At 32.3% G+C, this 17989-nt stretch overlaps 1 protein-coding gene across 1 annotated transcript in view; it reads left to right on the plus strand.

The window, feature by feature from the left end:
- The window catches only part of LOC115876916, a 140256-nt gene that overhangs the window by 102947 nt on the left and 19320 nt on the right, over positions 1–17989 (plus strand). The window contains exons 4-5 of the mRNA XM_030892964.1: positions 10484–10616; positions 15563–15770. Coding sequence (XP_030748824.1) covers positions 10484–10616; positions 15563–15770 — 341 coding nt within the window. The remainder of the gene's footprint in view (positions 1–10483; positions 10617–15562; positions 15771–17989) is intronic.

The following is a 17989-nucleotide window of genomic DNA, read 5'->3' on the forward strand; positions in this document are numbered from 1 at the left end:
CAACTTATTTTACTTTAATTTTCTGAGTTAATGGAAAAACTAAATCGCTACTTTAGCGGGCGGTCTCTATTTTGTTTCGTTTTTATGTTCTTCCATTACCCAGATAAATAGAAACTTGTTTCAGTTTCTGACACGATACTTAACCTGATTTTATTAATGGATTTGTCGACAATTTGTAGCCTGGGATATAAAAACTGAGAAATATTGTTTATTGTTGTGGGTACTACATATTTAGTAGTTCTATACGAAAGAATAATGCACTGAATATTAAGAATAGTTATCATGATGTTTTTTTTTTATTTTACATTATTTATGTATTATTCCATTTCGGCTACTATCACATGCATATTCATGAAGTACAAGCTATAATAGGGATATTTTCATATAAGATCACCACATTATGTAGCGTTTAATAGTAATATAATATAATTAGTAAATATAGAGTGTTATATATTTTCCAGAAGCTCATAGCAAGCCGGATCATATGAATTATAAATATACAGGATGTTCTATTTAAGAAAACAACTTTAGTTCACATCTTCAAAAATAATGTTTTCGTAGAAAAACAGACTACGTTACTGTATTCTACAAAAAATTCTGAAATAAACTGTTATTACCTTCTCGATAGCTTTCACAATAACAGAGATACGATTAACTAATTTTTTTTTCAATAACAAGGGGCCGTCCTCTGCCGGAAACACTGCGACCTGCGAGGCCTATTGTGTTTGTCTTTTTTCTATGTTTGCACCCAATTCTCTTATCCCTGTACCCTGCACCAACTTATGCAGGTCCTTGATAGGATGGCGGGATTAACTAGTTTATATATACTTATTGCCTGAAATAGGGAACATTATTGATATTCCTTTTTGTAACATTGGCGTAGCATACGTAAATTAGTTCAATACGTTTGAGTTTGAAATTAATCACAAGACAGTATTTTTAAGATATTTGGACACGTACCTATAAATCAAAATTTTAGTTTATTTTTGATTTTCCATTATCCAGAAATGCCAAATTTAAATTATCCTGTACCTACAAATCACTGGTTTTGTTTGTTAACATTTAACAATCCTTTTCAAGGAAATCGAATTTACTTCCAGATTGGGAAACTTTTCTTGCGGCATTTATCAGCCTTAGGAAGCTTGTAACAAAATCAGTTTAATTGACATTGTAAAGGTTCTGCTTTTATTTGTCTTGAGGGAAGTGTAAGGAAAGGGGACCGAAATGAAATTAAATCTGCTGGAGTACGAGCGCGAGCCTTTCATTCGCCGACGAAATTAAAGTGGAATTATAAATCCCATCACTATTATGCTCAGTACGACAAAAAATACCGCTGGGATTTTCTAGCTTTAACTTCATCGGTCTTTCAAGTTTTCAGTTGAAGTTGGTGGAACATAGAGTCTTCATATTATGAAAATTCGATTTCACCCAATCTAGTTTCTTCAAAGCGAATATTTTAAATACATAACAGAAATTAGAGGTATGTAGTTCGTGAACGTACTAGTTCCAATGAACTATCTCGACTCCAGAATGACAGGAAATAGTTCCCGGTATCTCAAAAAACTAGTTCGTCCTATTCCGGGTGTGACAAAACTTTCAAGATTTGTCCGTTATCATAGTAGTGTGGCCTTTATATAATTATAATTAAAATAATTTATTGAGCCGTAGGAAGAACTTGAATTAATGAGAATACAATCTTTTTAGAGCGTAAATATAGTTTATCGTTATATATATATATATATATATATATATATATATATATATATATATATATATATATATATATATATATATATATATATAAAAAAAATATAACCAGCTAAAAATAGAAAGAAAGGCATTAATTAAGGCATCGCACATTTATGGTAAGGATTCTTTCTAAATTCAGTTAATATAAAACTCTATTGCCACTTACCTTATTACGTCAACATCCGTCATCATTTCATCATCAACAAGAACCTGTTGAAGACTTCATTGATCCTCTTGTAGATCTACCGCTTCGGTCTTGGACTCATTCTTTAGATTAAACCACTCGACCGGTTATCACAGTGTTCATTTAAAAAGTTTAATATTTTAGTGAAAAGGTGAGATTAAAATTAAAATTCCGATTTTTCACAACACCTAACTATATTTAATACAAAGAAATAAATAAATAAAAATAAAGAAAACAACAAAACATTTATAATGAATGAAATATAAAAAAGGAAAGAAATTTAATCAAAAATAATTAATGAATGATATTAAAATTCAGAAGTGATAAAGTTAAAAATACGAAATATTCTTCGTATTAGTCTAATCTGAATTATCTAAAATGAGCATACAATTCAAATCTCTCTTAGAATTTTCGTTGCCAGAAAATTAATATGTCAAAAAATATATTAACTGAACAATTGGATTTAAATTAAAATTTAATAAAAAGAACAATTACAAAATAATCATTTGTGTGATGACATCTAACTTTTACTAAAGCCTTTAGAACAAACAGAAAGTCTTAAATCATTAATAAAAAAAATATTAAAGAAAATCTAAAACAACAAATTAAAAATCTTTATACATGAAATGTTTAAAATTTCCTAACTTGAGAATTGAATATTTAAGAAAATCTTTAAATAGAAAACTTACTAAAATCATTAAAAAGAAACCACTGGATAATATAAGATCCGAACTGATCTAAAAAACTATTTTCCTAATCCTCAAAATCTTTAAAATGGGCGGGTAAAAAGAATAGGGAACCACCAAAAGCCGAGCCATTCTCAAATCCTCTTCGGGTTCGCTTTTCAGGAACCGTCTGATTGGTTTGAGAAACCAAACCAAAAATTATTGCAGTGGATCTCCTTGTAGTACAAATGATTAGAAGATTAGGTGGCAACATGGACGTAGCCATTACATTTTTCTAGGGGGTCGAAATTCGAAATACTAATAAACAGAAAACATCATAAACATTAACGTTTCCTTTCTTAAATTCAGAGTGAGTGGCAACCTCTAATCAGTTTCACAGGAGGAATTGTTAACATTCCAGCAGGACGGTGCTCCAGCTCATTATTTTTTTCCGGTCCGACAGTGGTTAAACGAGAGATTTGCAGATACATGGATTGGCAGAAGGAGACCAATTGAATGGCTTTCAAGATAACTTAGATTTTTTTGGGGGGGGACATCTTAAATCCATTGTTTATAAAACACAATCTACTGATACTGATGATCTTAAAAGGCGAATTACAGCAGAATGCCAGTCAATTCCCGGTGAAATTTCCCGAAATGTTAGGGAGGTGTTTGAAAACAGACTTTATTACTGTTTACGGGAAAATGGACAACATGTTGAACAACTTATCATTTGTACTACAAGGAGATCCATTGCAATAACTTTTGTGTAAACACTAACCTGAAAACCAAAATCTGGCACGTTTAATTGCTTCTGCACCTTTGAAACGCGATTATTCGGAAACCTCTGGATAAAAAGCAATAAAGAAGGATACCACTGATAAGAAAATTAAACGCCTTATAAAACGATGTGCCACTTGACCCCCATTCCCATTTAAGATTGTAAAGGTGACATCTACCCCTCCTAGGGGGTTGAAAGAAAAAGGCTAAAAATATTCATTTTAAGTGTCCCCCTTGCAAATAAAATTGACGGGTCTTTTCAATTTTTCATATTTTTAACTGCAAGAAAGATATTAAATAAATAAATAAATAAATAACGTCTTTATTTTTTACTCGGCGAAATTCAGCAGAGCTGTTAAGTTAACCGAGCATATAAAAAAAGTAAATAATATAATACATTCTTAAAAAATAACATTCAAAGAAAAAAGAATTAGTAAGAAAAATGAAAATTAACAATATACTTTAGATAAAGAAAAATCAACAACTTAATAAGTTAAAGCAAAAACAGTAAAAAATGAAAATTGTTCCGTAAAGGATACAAGAATTAATAAATCAAATTATTGTGTAATTCTATATCCGCTCAACATATAAGTTTTTAATTTTGTTTTGAAAGTGAACGTCTTTAAATCAAGGGAGTATAGATTCAAGTTGGAATTGTACATCTTGGTTGCCAGGTAGGAGAAAGAACGCTGATATAGCGCCGTGCGATGTTTGGGAATTTCCATATTATTACACTGCCTTATAGCATAGTTAGAGTATCGAAATTTAAGTTTATTAGTTAAATACTCAGGAAAACCATTCCGCAAAATTCTGTGTAAAAAACATGCAAAATGTAACTTTTGTCTGTCTTCAATATTTAGCCAATTCAACATATCTAGTTTATATGTAACATGGTCCCTCGATCTTAATCCGTATATTAAGCGAATACATGAATTCTGTACTTTCTGTAACTGTCTCTTAGATTTTGATCGAGACAAGGCCCGTAAACAAAATTACAATAATTGGACTGTGATAATACAAGAGCCTCACATAATTGTTTTTTAATTTATAGTTTAGAAAATCTTTGTTTTTGTATAGGTTTCTTAAGGAGATGAACGATGCCCTGACCACTTTACTCACTTGAGATCTAAACCTCAACTGCGAGTCAAATATAAGTCCTAAATATTTTGATTCCCTTTCTACGGAGATAATCGAATCAGACATTTTTATTTTCATGTTCTGGGCCGCCCAGTTATTATTTGGTCCGAAGTAAACGATTACTGACTTTGTCGGATTAGTTTTAACCCGTTCTTGCTGGAATAAGTGTATATTTTTTCTAAACACTGTTCAACTTTGTTCTGGGCTTCGTATGCTTCTGATTTTCTAAAACTTAAATGTAATTGGGTATCGTCGGCATATCTATGCATTTTGCAGTGGTTATCGTCCACTGCTATGTCCATGGTGTATATAATAAAAAGTAACGGACCGAGAATGGATCCCTGAGGAACGCCCTTAGTAGTAAACTTTGCCTCCGATTGATTACCATTCATCGAAACAAATTGGGACCTATCAACTAAATAGCTGTGAAAGAAATTAACAGCAGCCACAGAGAACCCGTAATACCCAAACAAGCAACATGTGGTCCAACGCGTCAAATGCCTTACTATAATCCAGCATTATCAAAGCAGAAGTTCGGCCTTCATCAGCTGCAGATATAATGTCGTCAAGCACACTTAATAACACAGAAGCTGCGCTATATCCCTTTCGAAAGTCTGACCGAGTGGGCGGTATAAGGTTCGAATCGTTCAGATAACTAACAAGTTGTATGTATATCGCCTTTTCAAATATCTTTGACAAGGTAGGTAAAAGGCTTATGGGTCTTAAATCTGAAAAACTACCAGGATTATTTATTTTAGGAATAGGCGTTACAGTAGCTACCTTCCATTGAGTCGGATAAACTCTGGAAGTTATACATTCATTAAATATGTGGGCTAGAAAAGGAATAATCACTGGAGAGCACAACTTAATCATTTGTAGGGATAACCCATCAAAGCCACAAGAATTTGATTTTAAATTAGATATAGCATTCAACACATCAACTTCCAGTATAGTTCTAAATTGAAAAACATGATTCGAGCCCCGGCCATTTTCGTATTTTTTACTATGTCAGAATCGACAGTCAGTGCTAGCTTATTAATGGAGTCAGAAAGAAGTCATTAATAGAATTTGGATTACATAAATGCTTGGGAAGAGTTCTGCTGGTTTTAGCCTTACGGTAAATATTCATACCGTTCAGACTTTTCCACAGAACTCTTCTATCAGTCGACTTACAAATATACTCCAGGTACGACCTTTTCTCATTTCGAACGGCTTGGGTGAAAATATTTCTCATATTTTTTATAAGCTGCCCAGTCACATTCCTTTCTTGTTTTTTGTACTTAGACATCAGTTTATTACGTTCTTTCTTCATAATCCTTAAGACATCAGTAAACCATGGAGCCTTTTGCTTGGTAATCCGTACAGTGCACAGCGGCGCATGGCGGTCAAATAATTGTCTTACTTTATCAGTAAGCAGCGTTACTTTATTTTCCACATTCGGTTCCTCAAGAACATCATACCAATGAGTGTTTATAAGATCCGCGTGGAACATTTCACTATCAAAATATTTAAAGTTTCTGTATTTAATAATTTTAGGCGCTTCTCGAGGAGCAATACAATTCAAAGTGCAGAAAGTGAGCTGATGATCGGTCTCTTCATGCATATCATGATGTAATACCTTTCCAACAATTAATCTGTCATTAGATGTAATAATATAATCAATAAGACTATTCTGATTATTTACAATTCGTGTGGGTTCTGCGGTTAATTGTTTAAGTGAGAAAGATGTGAGAAAATCGTTAATCGAAATTGTAGCATTATTATAGTTTAAAAGATTCACATTCATATCGCCCAAAATAAAAATTTCATCGGACATAGGAATAATTGTTGCCAATGCAGTCTCAATATGCTGCAATGCGTCAACTAAATTACTTTTAGGTGGCCTGTAAAATACACCTAAACCTATCTCAATATTATTAACTTTTATTACTAACCACAACTGTTCAATGCTTTCTGAATTCTCAATATCTATTTTTCTGCTCACTATATTATTCTTAATATAAATACCAACTCCACCCCCTCGAGTTTCTCGATCATTTCTAAAAAATTGTATCCGTCTATTTCTATGCTATTACCAGAAATTCGCTCTGAAAGCCAGGTCTCCGTAACTCCCAATATGTCCAACTCCAACCTATGAACAGAATCACTCACGCTATCCAGACTAGGCAACAGTGAGCGAATATTTACATGACCCAACTTAAGATTCTTTGTTGAAATATTTGCAGTAGCCATTGTGAATAATAAAAATAACAACAAAAATAAAGTAGTAAATCATAATGAAAAAACAAATATAGAAAACGTAAACAACTAAAAATAAAAATATGTATACATATATGTGCAAGCCCAACCGATTACAAATTTTCCAAAGAATTACACAGATCGTTCAACATGGTCTCATTTTTTATAACAATGACTTCATCATCGTCTCTTCTTCGCACCATCACTTTACAATTGCGATGCCATACATATTTATATCCACGAGTTTTAAGTTCTTTTGCCTTTTTGAATAGATGATATGTTTCCCTAGTTAATTCCTCGTCGATGAAAATGGGTTGGTCGGATTCGCCCAAGCCAAGTTTTCTGTGTGAGATTCTTCCTCGCTCTGCACGTGCTTTTAAAATGTTATTCTTCAAATCCGCATTCACCAGGGTGACACTAACCTTAGGGCCATTTGGAGTATCATAAAGCCTAACACTTTCGAGATTTTCTTCTTTCACTGGCACACTTAATGAAGTAAAAAGTTTTATTAATTCCACTGGCGCAGATTTCTTATCTTTTACGTTACCAGACAGACCAGAAATGCATAAATTGTTTTTAATATTATTTGCGTACTGTTTATTAAGAGCATTTTCCAGTTTCAGCACTTTAGCCTTCAACACTTGATTGTCTTTTGAAATTTCCGAGAACATTTCGGATATAATCTGATTACGGTTTCTTTCTTCCTCGTATTTTTCGTTTAAGAAATCCATCGATGTTTTAATTTCCCTCAGCTCAGTGCGCAGCTCGCCGATAAGCGACTTCAATTCATAAATATCTCCACCGTTCCCGCTGCTTCCACTCCGAGTCAGACGTTGCGATTCTTGATAAATAGAGCTTCTTCGGCTTAGGCAACTCTCACATGTCCAAGGGGTTGAATTAGTTTGCATCAGTCTCGCGTCTAGTTCTGATACTCCCCGCAGCCCAAGTGAAAGTAGCATTCACAGCGACCGCATTGTAATTTAATCTTTTGCCAATACTCTTTAGACATTTCTTACATATTTTATTAACCATTTTCAATAGTTCGTATATTATTACTTTAAACTTCCAGAAAAATAATTAACAACGGCAACGTTGCAGATATCTTCACTGATCAACCGTACTATCAAAGGTTCAAAGTTCAATACAGGTGGACCATATATTAGTTTTTCGTGAATATTGCATGCTAGTGAATTAAATGTGTTTCAAAAAAACTCACCTACATACGGGTGAGGTTTCTGCCAGTTACCTCGACAATTTCAACAATTTAAATCACGGATAAGGCTACGAAACTTCAAATTTTCAGGAGATAAACAAAATAACCAACTAAACACCAATGCCACAACGTTGCCAATTGGTGGGAAAATTAAAGGTGGGAAGTTTTAAAATTGACACACTGTATGTTTTTAACATACGCAATTACACGTCTCGTTATATTTCGTACATTATAAAAATTATAAAAATTATACTGTGATTAGTTTTGACTGCCAACGAAACCCATTAGCAAGAAACGGGATGTCAATGTTAGTCGGGAACTATTTTGAACTAAGGACCTAGTTCAAGGAAATATTCCTCTGGAGGAACTGGAACTAAGGAACTAGCACCTTCCAAGGAACTAGAATTCCAACCTTTAACAGAAACTAACATGCCACTACACATTTTTCTGCAATGATCACTAAAAATAAACTTTTTTAGTATTGTTGATTTTAAATAATTGATCTGTTTTACACTCACCGGCACGAAAAACGGGCACCTTAAAATTTTCATATATTTAAGTAAAGTAAAGTTTATTTACCAAAAAGTAAGGATTACAATAAGTACAATGTACGTAGTAACAAAAAAAAATAAAACTAAAGTTCCTGAAAAATAAGAAAACAAAAATAAATAAAACTATTCCTTAGTTATAGATTTTCTAATTTGATAAATAAACTAAGTTGCTCACCAAAGGAATAAATCTTGTCGGTGAGAAAACTATTTCTATTTAGCAGTCAAGAAAATAAACAAGTACACAAACAGATGAGGGGACAAAGAAATGACAAAGCTAAATTTTTTTTCCGTGTCTAGATCAGGATTTTTGTGTCAAAATAAGGTTTTTTATTTCTAGCCAGGGTTTAAGTCATGTTCGGGAAATACGGTCTGAATTGGGTTATAATTATTTCTGTTTTATTCACTTAATTATAAGACGGTAAACTTTTGATATAAGTTACTTTGAAAGATCTCAAAACGAATTGTGATTTTTTTTTAAATTCACCCCCAAGAAGGGGTGAAATAAATTAAATTATTTTTTCGAAATTTCGGAGAAACGGTAAGAACTAGAAAATAAGTTCAAATAATAGTGGAGCGTCAAATTTTACATAGAAATTAAATAAATAGAGTAAAATTTTCATTATGAATCGCATGTTGCAATTTCAAATAAACCATATTCGAAAATGTCAAAAGTTGACTTATGATATTCGCTCAGAATGTCATTTTCTATCGAATACAGTCACAAATTACCGAGGGTGCCATTTAAAAATCAAAAGCTGCAGTCAAGTATCCGAAAACAATTGAATACGTCAATCAATCCTAATTTATGTTATATAGTAAAAAATAAAAAAGTTATAGGGGTAAAACCACCCGGTATAAGTACACACCAAAGGGTAGTACCAAATATCTTGCACCTGTGAAATAGCCAATGCAATGGCGTTAAAAACATTATTTATTTATATACAGAACAAGGGAATTTGCCGCAATATAAATTCAACATTTCATCGAAATATAGTATTCGAGCAATTTCCGTATTTACGCGTTTCAAATAATTTATTGACTAGCATGTAAATAAACAATCGGTAAACATACGGTGCTGTTTGATTAAATTTAGTTCAATATTTATTTTAAATACTATTAATTATAATAAATTAAAGCTCTGTATGTTAGTAAAGCAAAAAATATATATTTATTATACAAAATGGACCAAAATGAATTTTATTAAAATATATCTATAATCTGTAAATTCATCAGTCATTTTTTTAACAGAATATCTTATCAACATGCTATAACCACATCAGTAGCACCACGTATCTATAAAAAAGCTTATTAAATTATTTTCATTATTATTTGTATCTCCTATTTTGGAGTTTTATCTCCAAGTGACTTACTATTAGATGGCAGTAGAGGTGGGTATTCTAGTTCCTTGGGAGGAACTAGTTCCTTAGTTCTAGTTCCTCCAGGAGAATAGTTCCTTGAACTAGATCTTTAGTTCACAATAATTCCCGACTATAACATTGACATCTCCGTTGCTTGCTAATGGGTTTCGTTGTCAGTCAGAACTATTCACAGTATGATCTGTATAATTTTTATAATGTACGAAATATAACTAGACGTGTAATTGCGTATGCTAAGAACATATATGGGTAAGTTTTATTAAAAAAAATTAAAAAGAAACTCAAATCAAAGTTTAAAAATAGACTGTTTGGGGGTTTTTGAACGAGGGTGGCTATGATATGTCCTTCATTCAGAATGTTATTTTCTATCAAATGAAGCAAAAAAATGCCGAGAGTTTAAAATCAAAAGTTATAGTCATTTCCGGTAAAACAGGAAGTGACCAAAAATAAATGAACACATTAATCAATCCTAATTAATGTCCTATAATAACATACCAAATCTTGTTTTTTTATCTGAAAAAATAAAAAAGTTATAATTGTAAGTCACTTTAGAGAAACACCCGGTATATTTTAACTATATTTTGTTGCAGGTTGGAGTACGTGGTCAGATTGGTCACCGTGCAGTGTGTCGTGTTCCGGCGGTATTCAACAAAGAACGCGCCACTGTCGGCGGAACAAATGTCCTGGATTTAATGTGCAACAGAGGCACTGCAATTTATTTAGGTAGTAGCTTTAAAATATTAAGCCTTATCCAGTATCTTTAAACATTGACAAATATACTTACATTTATTGTAACACAGAATTTATTGTAATAAATTCTGTCTAGAAGTAATTTTTGTAGAAGTCCATTACAAATATTATACGAATTCTATATATTCTAATAGCATAATATTATTGAAAAATACCTATTCTTATTTTAAAATACACTACTCGAAATAGTTATCGCATATTTGAAAAAAAGTAATTATTATATATTTCTAAATAAACCATTCATTTTTGTGTCTTCCTTTTGCGAGTTTTTTTTGGGATAATTAGGCTACGCTCTGACATCCAGTTTGTTGTCGGCCGTCTATTTAGTTGCAGATTTGTAACCAATTTATTTTTCTTCCGTCAACTAGACTGAACCAACAAAGGATTAAAAATAGATGGAGAATATCTTAACTATCTAAGATTCGCTGATGACATAGTCCTAATATTCAATAGTCCTGAAGAACTACAAACACACTAATAAAATAGGTCTCAAAATTAATTTAACAAAAACTAAAGTAATGCACAACAGACTAGTAGAGAGAACATACATTCTAGTAAATAACACAAAACTGAAAATAGTAGAAGAATACAAATATTTGGCAAAACTAATACACAGCTCGAGATCTCTACTACCAGAAATCGACCGCAGAATAAAGTTAGCATGGAGTACTTATGAAGAAACTCAATCATATTCAAATCTATGATGCCACTTTATCCAAAGACGAAAACATTTGATTAATGTGTACTACCAGTCATGACCTATGCATGCGAAACCTGGACACTTAAAGCGAACATTATAAGGAAACTACAGGTCGCAACAACGCTCAATGGGACGAAACATGCTGGAAACAAAAAAAATTATTTATTTTAATTAAAGAAAGACCTAAAAAAATAGAGTAGATTACATATAAAAAAACCAGGTAATAGATGTCATCCACAGAATCATATTCCCCATAAGTAGCAATGAGCAGGAAACCTGGCAAAGAGGACAGACAACAAATGGCCTACAAAAATTACAGCATGGTACCCACGAGGAATTAAAAGACCTAGAGGAAGACCAAACCTGAGAGGGAACCATGATATTAGGAAATTAGCAGGGATAACTTGGGCGCGTATAGCCAACCAATGCGTCCAACTACAAAGAGAGTATCTAAATATGTGAGGGAAGCTAGACCATAGTTGGAAATTGTTAAATATGCTGAGAATGATGATAATGATGATATTTTTATGGAGCCGCGCTCACGTGCAGTAAAATAGTCAGCCGATCGGCTCCATAAGAATGTTGTTTTTACATTTACTACTAAATAGTCGGCTGACTAAAAATTGTATGTCAACGCGTAGGCTTATCCTTTCGAATTTTCCTTTACAGTATCCATACTATTTAAAAACGTAACTCAGAGAATTCAAGATGTCTTGTTTTTCAAATTAATATATTTAAGTAGTTTAATTTAAAATTATTTATTTTATTTTTTTTTTAAATAAATATATACTTTTCACAATTGTAAGATTTATGAGACCCATTTTCTTTTTTGTGTCAATGTTTTTTTTAATTTGACGTAATTTATCTGATTAACTACGTGTTGATTTTCTGCATAAACTACGTCTTTTCTTGTTCATTAATTACATGAAAACTACTTTAATAAAATACATATTGTTTTTACGATAGAAAAATAATATGTATTTTATTATAGTAGTTTTCATGAAAATTGGTTTTATATTTATATATGGATAATACAAATTCAGTAACTGATTAATCTTAATGTAGGTATATAGAACCAATTTTTGAATTTTAATTTGTATGTCTCGTATGTCGTTTACATTGACGTTAATGAAACAAACTATAAGTTATATCTTAAGAGATTTAAATTATTATTAGACTGAGAGAGATAAAATAATTCAACGAGTTTGTATCGTTTTTAAATAAAAAGCATGTCATAAATTTACTGGACACAGTACCATGGTTCTAGTAAACAACTTAACTATTGTTTTTTCACCAGAAATAATAAATTTCTATTTAAATTACTAGCCCTATTAAATATCCTACCTAATCTTATTAAATCTGCAGAGTTGACGTGCTTGTAAAATATATTTCTTTTTAGAAAATTTGAACTTCCGGTATTTGTAAAACAAAGCATTACACCAAATTGATTTTTAAACATGCAATTTTCTTGTCAAAAACCGTTCTGTGCTTGCCTAAGAAAATTGAAATTCTAATCTTATTTTCGTCATTATATGTGCTGCAAGATTATTTTGCACTTTCTTTTTTTACTGTAAAATAGAATTGTGTTATAAAATAACAAAATAGTTTGTTTTAAAATACACTGTTTTTCAAAAAATATATCTCCTAGGCAGATTTTTTATATCAACATATTATGTAGGTCCGACTCTAGTTTGTTTCGTAGCTACAGAGGGTTATTTTTTTTTGGATTTAATATATTTTTCTAGGTGCCCGGTGGCGTAGAGGTACAAGCTCTGGTCTACCAATCTCAAGGTAGTGGGTTCGAATCCCACACCCGGCATTTCATCAGCCGACTATTTTTATTAAAATAAAAATAGTGTGGGTACCGAGGTCGACTCAGCCTTAAATGAGTACTTGGGATTTACAATCCTGAGGTAATAGAGGTAATAATAGACGGTTGAAGCGTAATTCTAGCCACATTACCTTCCTTGTAAACCGAACGGTTCTAGCATGGCAAGCTATACCTTGCTACTCCCAAGGCAATCAACGCTATACAGACCGGACCACTGTAGTAGTAACATAGGCAGAACCGGACGAATTATCGTATACCCGCCCGCCGGATAAAAAGCAGGCGAAAAAATGCGATAAAATAAAAATATGTAGATATCTGATATGAATATTTCAGAATTTGTATTTATTCGTGTTTTAATAGCCACAACGAATATATAGATTCTCGCGACAGTTCTCGTGTAAAATTTATTTTTTAAGTAAAATAATGGATATTTACGAAGTTCGTGAGAAAATTCGAATTGTAAAATGGTATTTCCAAAATACACAAACAACATTACATACGGGATACACAAACAATTTTTCCACAAACTTTTGTAAACAGGCCAATTCCATCTCTACCTACTATATCAAGAGTTATTAATAATTTTGAAACACATGGGTGCGTGTCACCACAAAAAACAGAAAAAGCCTGATGTGTTGAATGAAGAACAGGAGTTAAAGCAAGTGTTCATTTGTGCTACCGCGGATGAAAATCCCACGTTTTCAATTAATCAAATTGCTGAGGTGGTTGCCCTGTCCACAATGCCCGTATTGTTTAACAATATTTGAACAATACTTTTCCGAACCGTTTAATTAGTGGATATGGAACTATTTTGTGGCCCGCTAGAGCACCAGATCTTTCTCCCAATGATTTCTTTTTGTGGGGTTATGTAAAATCCAAAGTGTATGGTCATAATAGGGCTAATAATCTGGATGAGCTTCAAGTAAAAATACGAGAGGCTTTCCAAACTATTAGCCCTAATATGTTAGCCAATGTCAGACGGGGATTTTACGACGTTCTGTCTAGCACAAGAAGGTGGTCTTTTTGAACACTTGTTATAACTTTTTTTTATTTAGAGTAGGTAATATTTTAGTTTTTTTTTGGGGTTTAGAGAATTTATTTATTTTTAGTTTTGGCTTGTAAACACACTATAAACAACTTTAAACACACAATAAATATTTAAGTATTTTTATTTTAAATGTCACCTTAAGTGAAGGTAAACACTTAAAAAATGAAAATAATAAATACTCGGCACTCCTCGCGTCGTATTTCTAGTCTGTCACGAATGACCCGTCCAAGTACAACTGCAACTGCGTACTGCCTGACCAGCCGACTAGCCGGCAGTGAATCTCGAGTACGAACGCAAATCGGGTAAACGTAAATTCGTCCGGCAACTTGCTATGTTACTAGTAGCCTGGTCTTCTCTGTATACGGGAGCTATTATTATATTATTATTATTATATATATTTTTCTTCCAAGTGCTTTTGGCGATTCGAATGAAATTTTGAGGATTTAGATTACTATAAGTTTTACATATTTAATGCTAAAAAAGTGTCGATAGATTCACTAGGGATACGTACTACATTACTTATTTACTATAACGGAAAAAGAAGCATTTTTTTATCCGTTAGGGAAATTTATTCATTTGTAAGCCACTGCTGACAATTAGTCTCCGTTGGATTCCAGCTTCCCAGCAGTGTTTAAAAAAATTACTATTTTATTTTGTAGATTTTCTTGCAGTGGCGAAATACCTATATAGGATTTTTTAGGTTATCATAGAAATATTTTTTTCTAAAAAAGACATGTACGACACTGACTTTTTTCTTTTGTTAGCAAAATTTTGTAGACCGTTTATCTTAACTTATACCTTTTTTTAATTTGCTATAAATCAGAGTAAATAATTTTAATTTTATTAATAATTGTGATCAATAAAATTGCATTTAGCTCATCAATGAGATCGAAATCGACAAAATATCAAGATATAACATTTAATCGACATTAAACGGCCTATACAATTTTACTAATAAAAGAAAAAAGTCAGTGGCGCACTAGAATGTTTCGACACATTTTTAAGATAATATGTATCACTAATAGTGATGTAGGCCCTTGTTTAGGCTTTTAACTTGAAGAAAATTACAATAAATCCAAAAAAATTAAGACTTTAAACCTCTGTAGTTACGAAAAAAAGCAGAATCTAAGTTGATATAAAAAATAAAACTCATTTTTACGTGAGAAATCTCCCCACGAGAGTTCATACATATTTTTTGAAATACCCTGTATTAAAAACCATCAGAAAGTAACAGTTATAACAGAATCATACATATAAACTTTCTATTAGTAATAACTAAAAATAACAACGAGAAATATGAGGGAAACCCGCAATGATTTTAATTGGCTGCTTTCTTACAGCTGCAACAACACAGTAAGCCTGTTCCAAGAGGGTCAATTCTTCCATCCGGGCAAAGAAGGTTGGCAAATCGCCCCGGACAGGCCGACGGCGTGGCGTCTGTCTGGAAGTTCCTATTTCTGGATCCCAATTTCCGTGCTGTTCTTCGGAGAAAAAACTGGGTATTTTCCAAGAGAATTTTCCGTGGCGATGACCATTCGATTGCTAAATGTAAGTTCCTAGCCGTAAATTGGATGCAATTTATATAGGGTGATCCAGGCCACCGAAAAAGCTCCATATGATGTGTTTAGTTTGTGATTTTTACTTCAATTTCCTTAAAACTGTATGGTCCGAACTGTATTCCGGAAACTTCGGCAGCATATTCTGCAGATAAAAATAAGTAAAAAACTACGTCTAAATGTCCAAGTAGCATTTGGACGTTATCTAACGTCGGGTATACGTCGCGTTCAATAAACCCGACGTCGGGTACCAACGTCGGTTCGACCGCCTGACGACCCTTATTTGCACCTAAATGGGGAATACAGATTCGGGTCGCCTCGGCGTCGGTATCTGACCTAATAGGGAATGTAATTCTACCAATTACCAACGTCATATTACGTTGGATTTTAGTCACTTAAAATTCGTCGCTAAGCACTTACGTTACGTGTGGTTTCATATTCGCTACCAAGAATACATAAAAACCTAACCAAACTACCTAATTACAAATGGATCCAAACCAAATCACTCCTCGAATATAACTATAAGTGCCTATCTAATTTCATATTATAATAATTCTGAATCATTAATCCAGACATCAGTTTTGTCAACGGAAGTCACTTTTTTTATATATCTGATTAAAATACTCCGGAAAACAACGAGCGCCTTCATGAATTAGGTAGATTTATGAAATAAAAATATCTATAAAAAAGTAACTCGCAAAATATTTTTTTTTAATTTTCTAGCTGGTTTAATCATAAAACTGTACTGTGGTTCCCCCCAAACTCAACCTTATCAATATTATTCTACTAGAAATCGATGTGATGTGAATATAAATTTTAAAAACAAAAAACGATTTTAAAATGGCTGACAATCGGATACTTGTTAAGAATGGCGGATTTCTGTGTCCGACTTAATATGAACTACCAATATACCAATTCCGACCGGGTCTCCAACATTAGTCGTCTCACACGACCGAAGTCATCAAACCGGACGACCGGCAGTCGTATTATGACGTATATAATTCCAACGTACGCCACGTAACCTCACTTTGCGTATCAGTGATTTGTGGATTTGTGCAACTATATTTTAGTTTTTGTTTTCTCCTTAAAAAAAATGGGCAGCCAATTTTTAAGCCTAACCTCACATGTGGGAGGAGGATGGGGTCTGCTGGTTTCCTAAGCTAAAAAATGAAATTAAGATGCACCAGTGTAATGCAGCATCTCTTCCGGATAAAAAGCATTTATGGGTGGAGGCAAGACATCACTACTACTATTATTATTTTGCAAAAGCCTCGACCTCTTTCTGTAAAATGTAGATGAATGTCTAAATGCCTTCTTAGAGTTTTTTTAGGCATAAAAAAAATTAAGTTTGTCTACAAAAACTTTTTATTAGGTAATGTTCATGATGTTCATTAGGTCGCAAATTGATTGATGTCAAATATATGTTTATTTGCTACAATGTATCTTGATAGTATTTAAGTTAATTTTTAAAGAATGGGAGACCCTCTTTCGTACTTTAGAAGATTTAATTGTATTTTGGTCTCCCTTTCTTATATTTTCTTCAAGACAAATAAAATCCGAACCTATACAATGCTAATTAAACTAATTTCATTACAAGCTTTCTAATTCTAAATGCCAAAATTAAAGTTTATTCATTATAGAGTAACTTACTTTGCTATAAAAGTATTGTTAAATATTAACAACTATAACCAGTGCATTTTGTTAATAAATAAAAAAGTACCTACTGATAAATTACACAAAACCATTGCATATTTAAATATAGAACAATAAAATTTGATGGAATCCATTTTCCAATATTTGTACAAAGAATATTGTTCAAACAAGTTCTATATTTAGGCGTTTCAAATAATTTATTAACTTATATGAAAACTGGATGCAAATAAACAGTCGGTAAACATGCGGAGTTGTTTGATAAAATTGAAATCAATATTTATTTTAATTTGATTTTATTAGTTTTACAGCGTATATGTAAACAAAGTTAAAAAATTATTTTATATTGTGGTAGGTATATTTTATGCAAAACATTCTATTCTTGATACAATATGCAAATATCATACATTTAATATATAGAAAATAGAAAATATACACATTGTATATTTGACTTTCCATAAAACTACCAGGCAACATTAAAGAACGCAACAATAGTTATTTTTTATACAAGACGATAAAATGGTATTTTATCGTCGACCGAAAAGATGAATTCATGGGCGA

Source organism: Sitophilus oryzae, unplaced genomic scaffold (assembly GCF_002938485.1).
Source record: "Sitophilus oryzae breed Bouriz unplaced genomic scaffold, Soryzae_2.0 scaffold_1440_pilon_pilon, whole genome shotgun sequence".
Classification (NCBI taxonomy): domain Eukaryota; kingdom Metazoa; phylum Arthropoda; class Insecta; order Coleoptera; family Curculionidae; genus Sitophilus; species Sitophilus oryzae.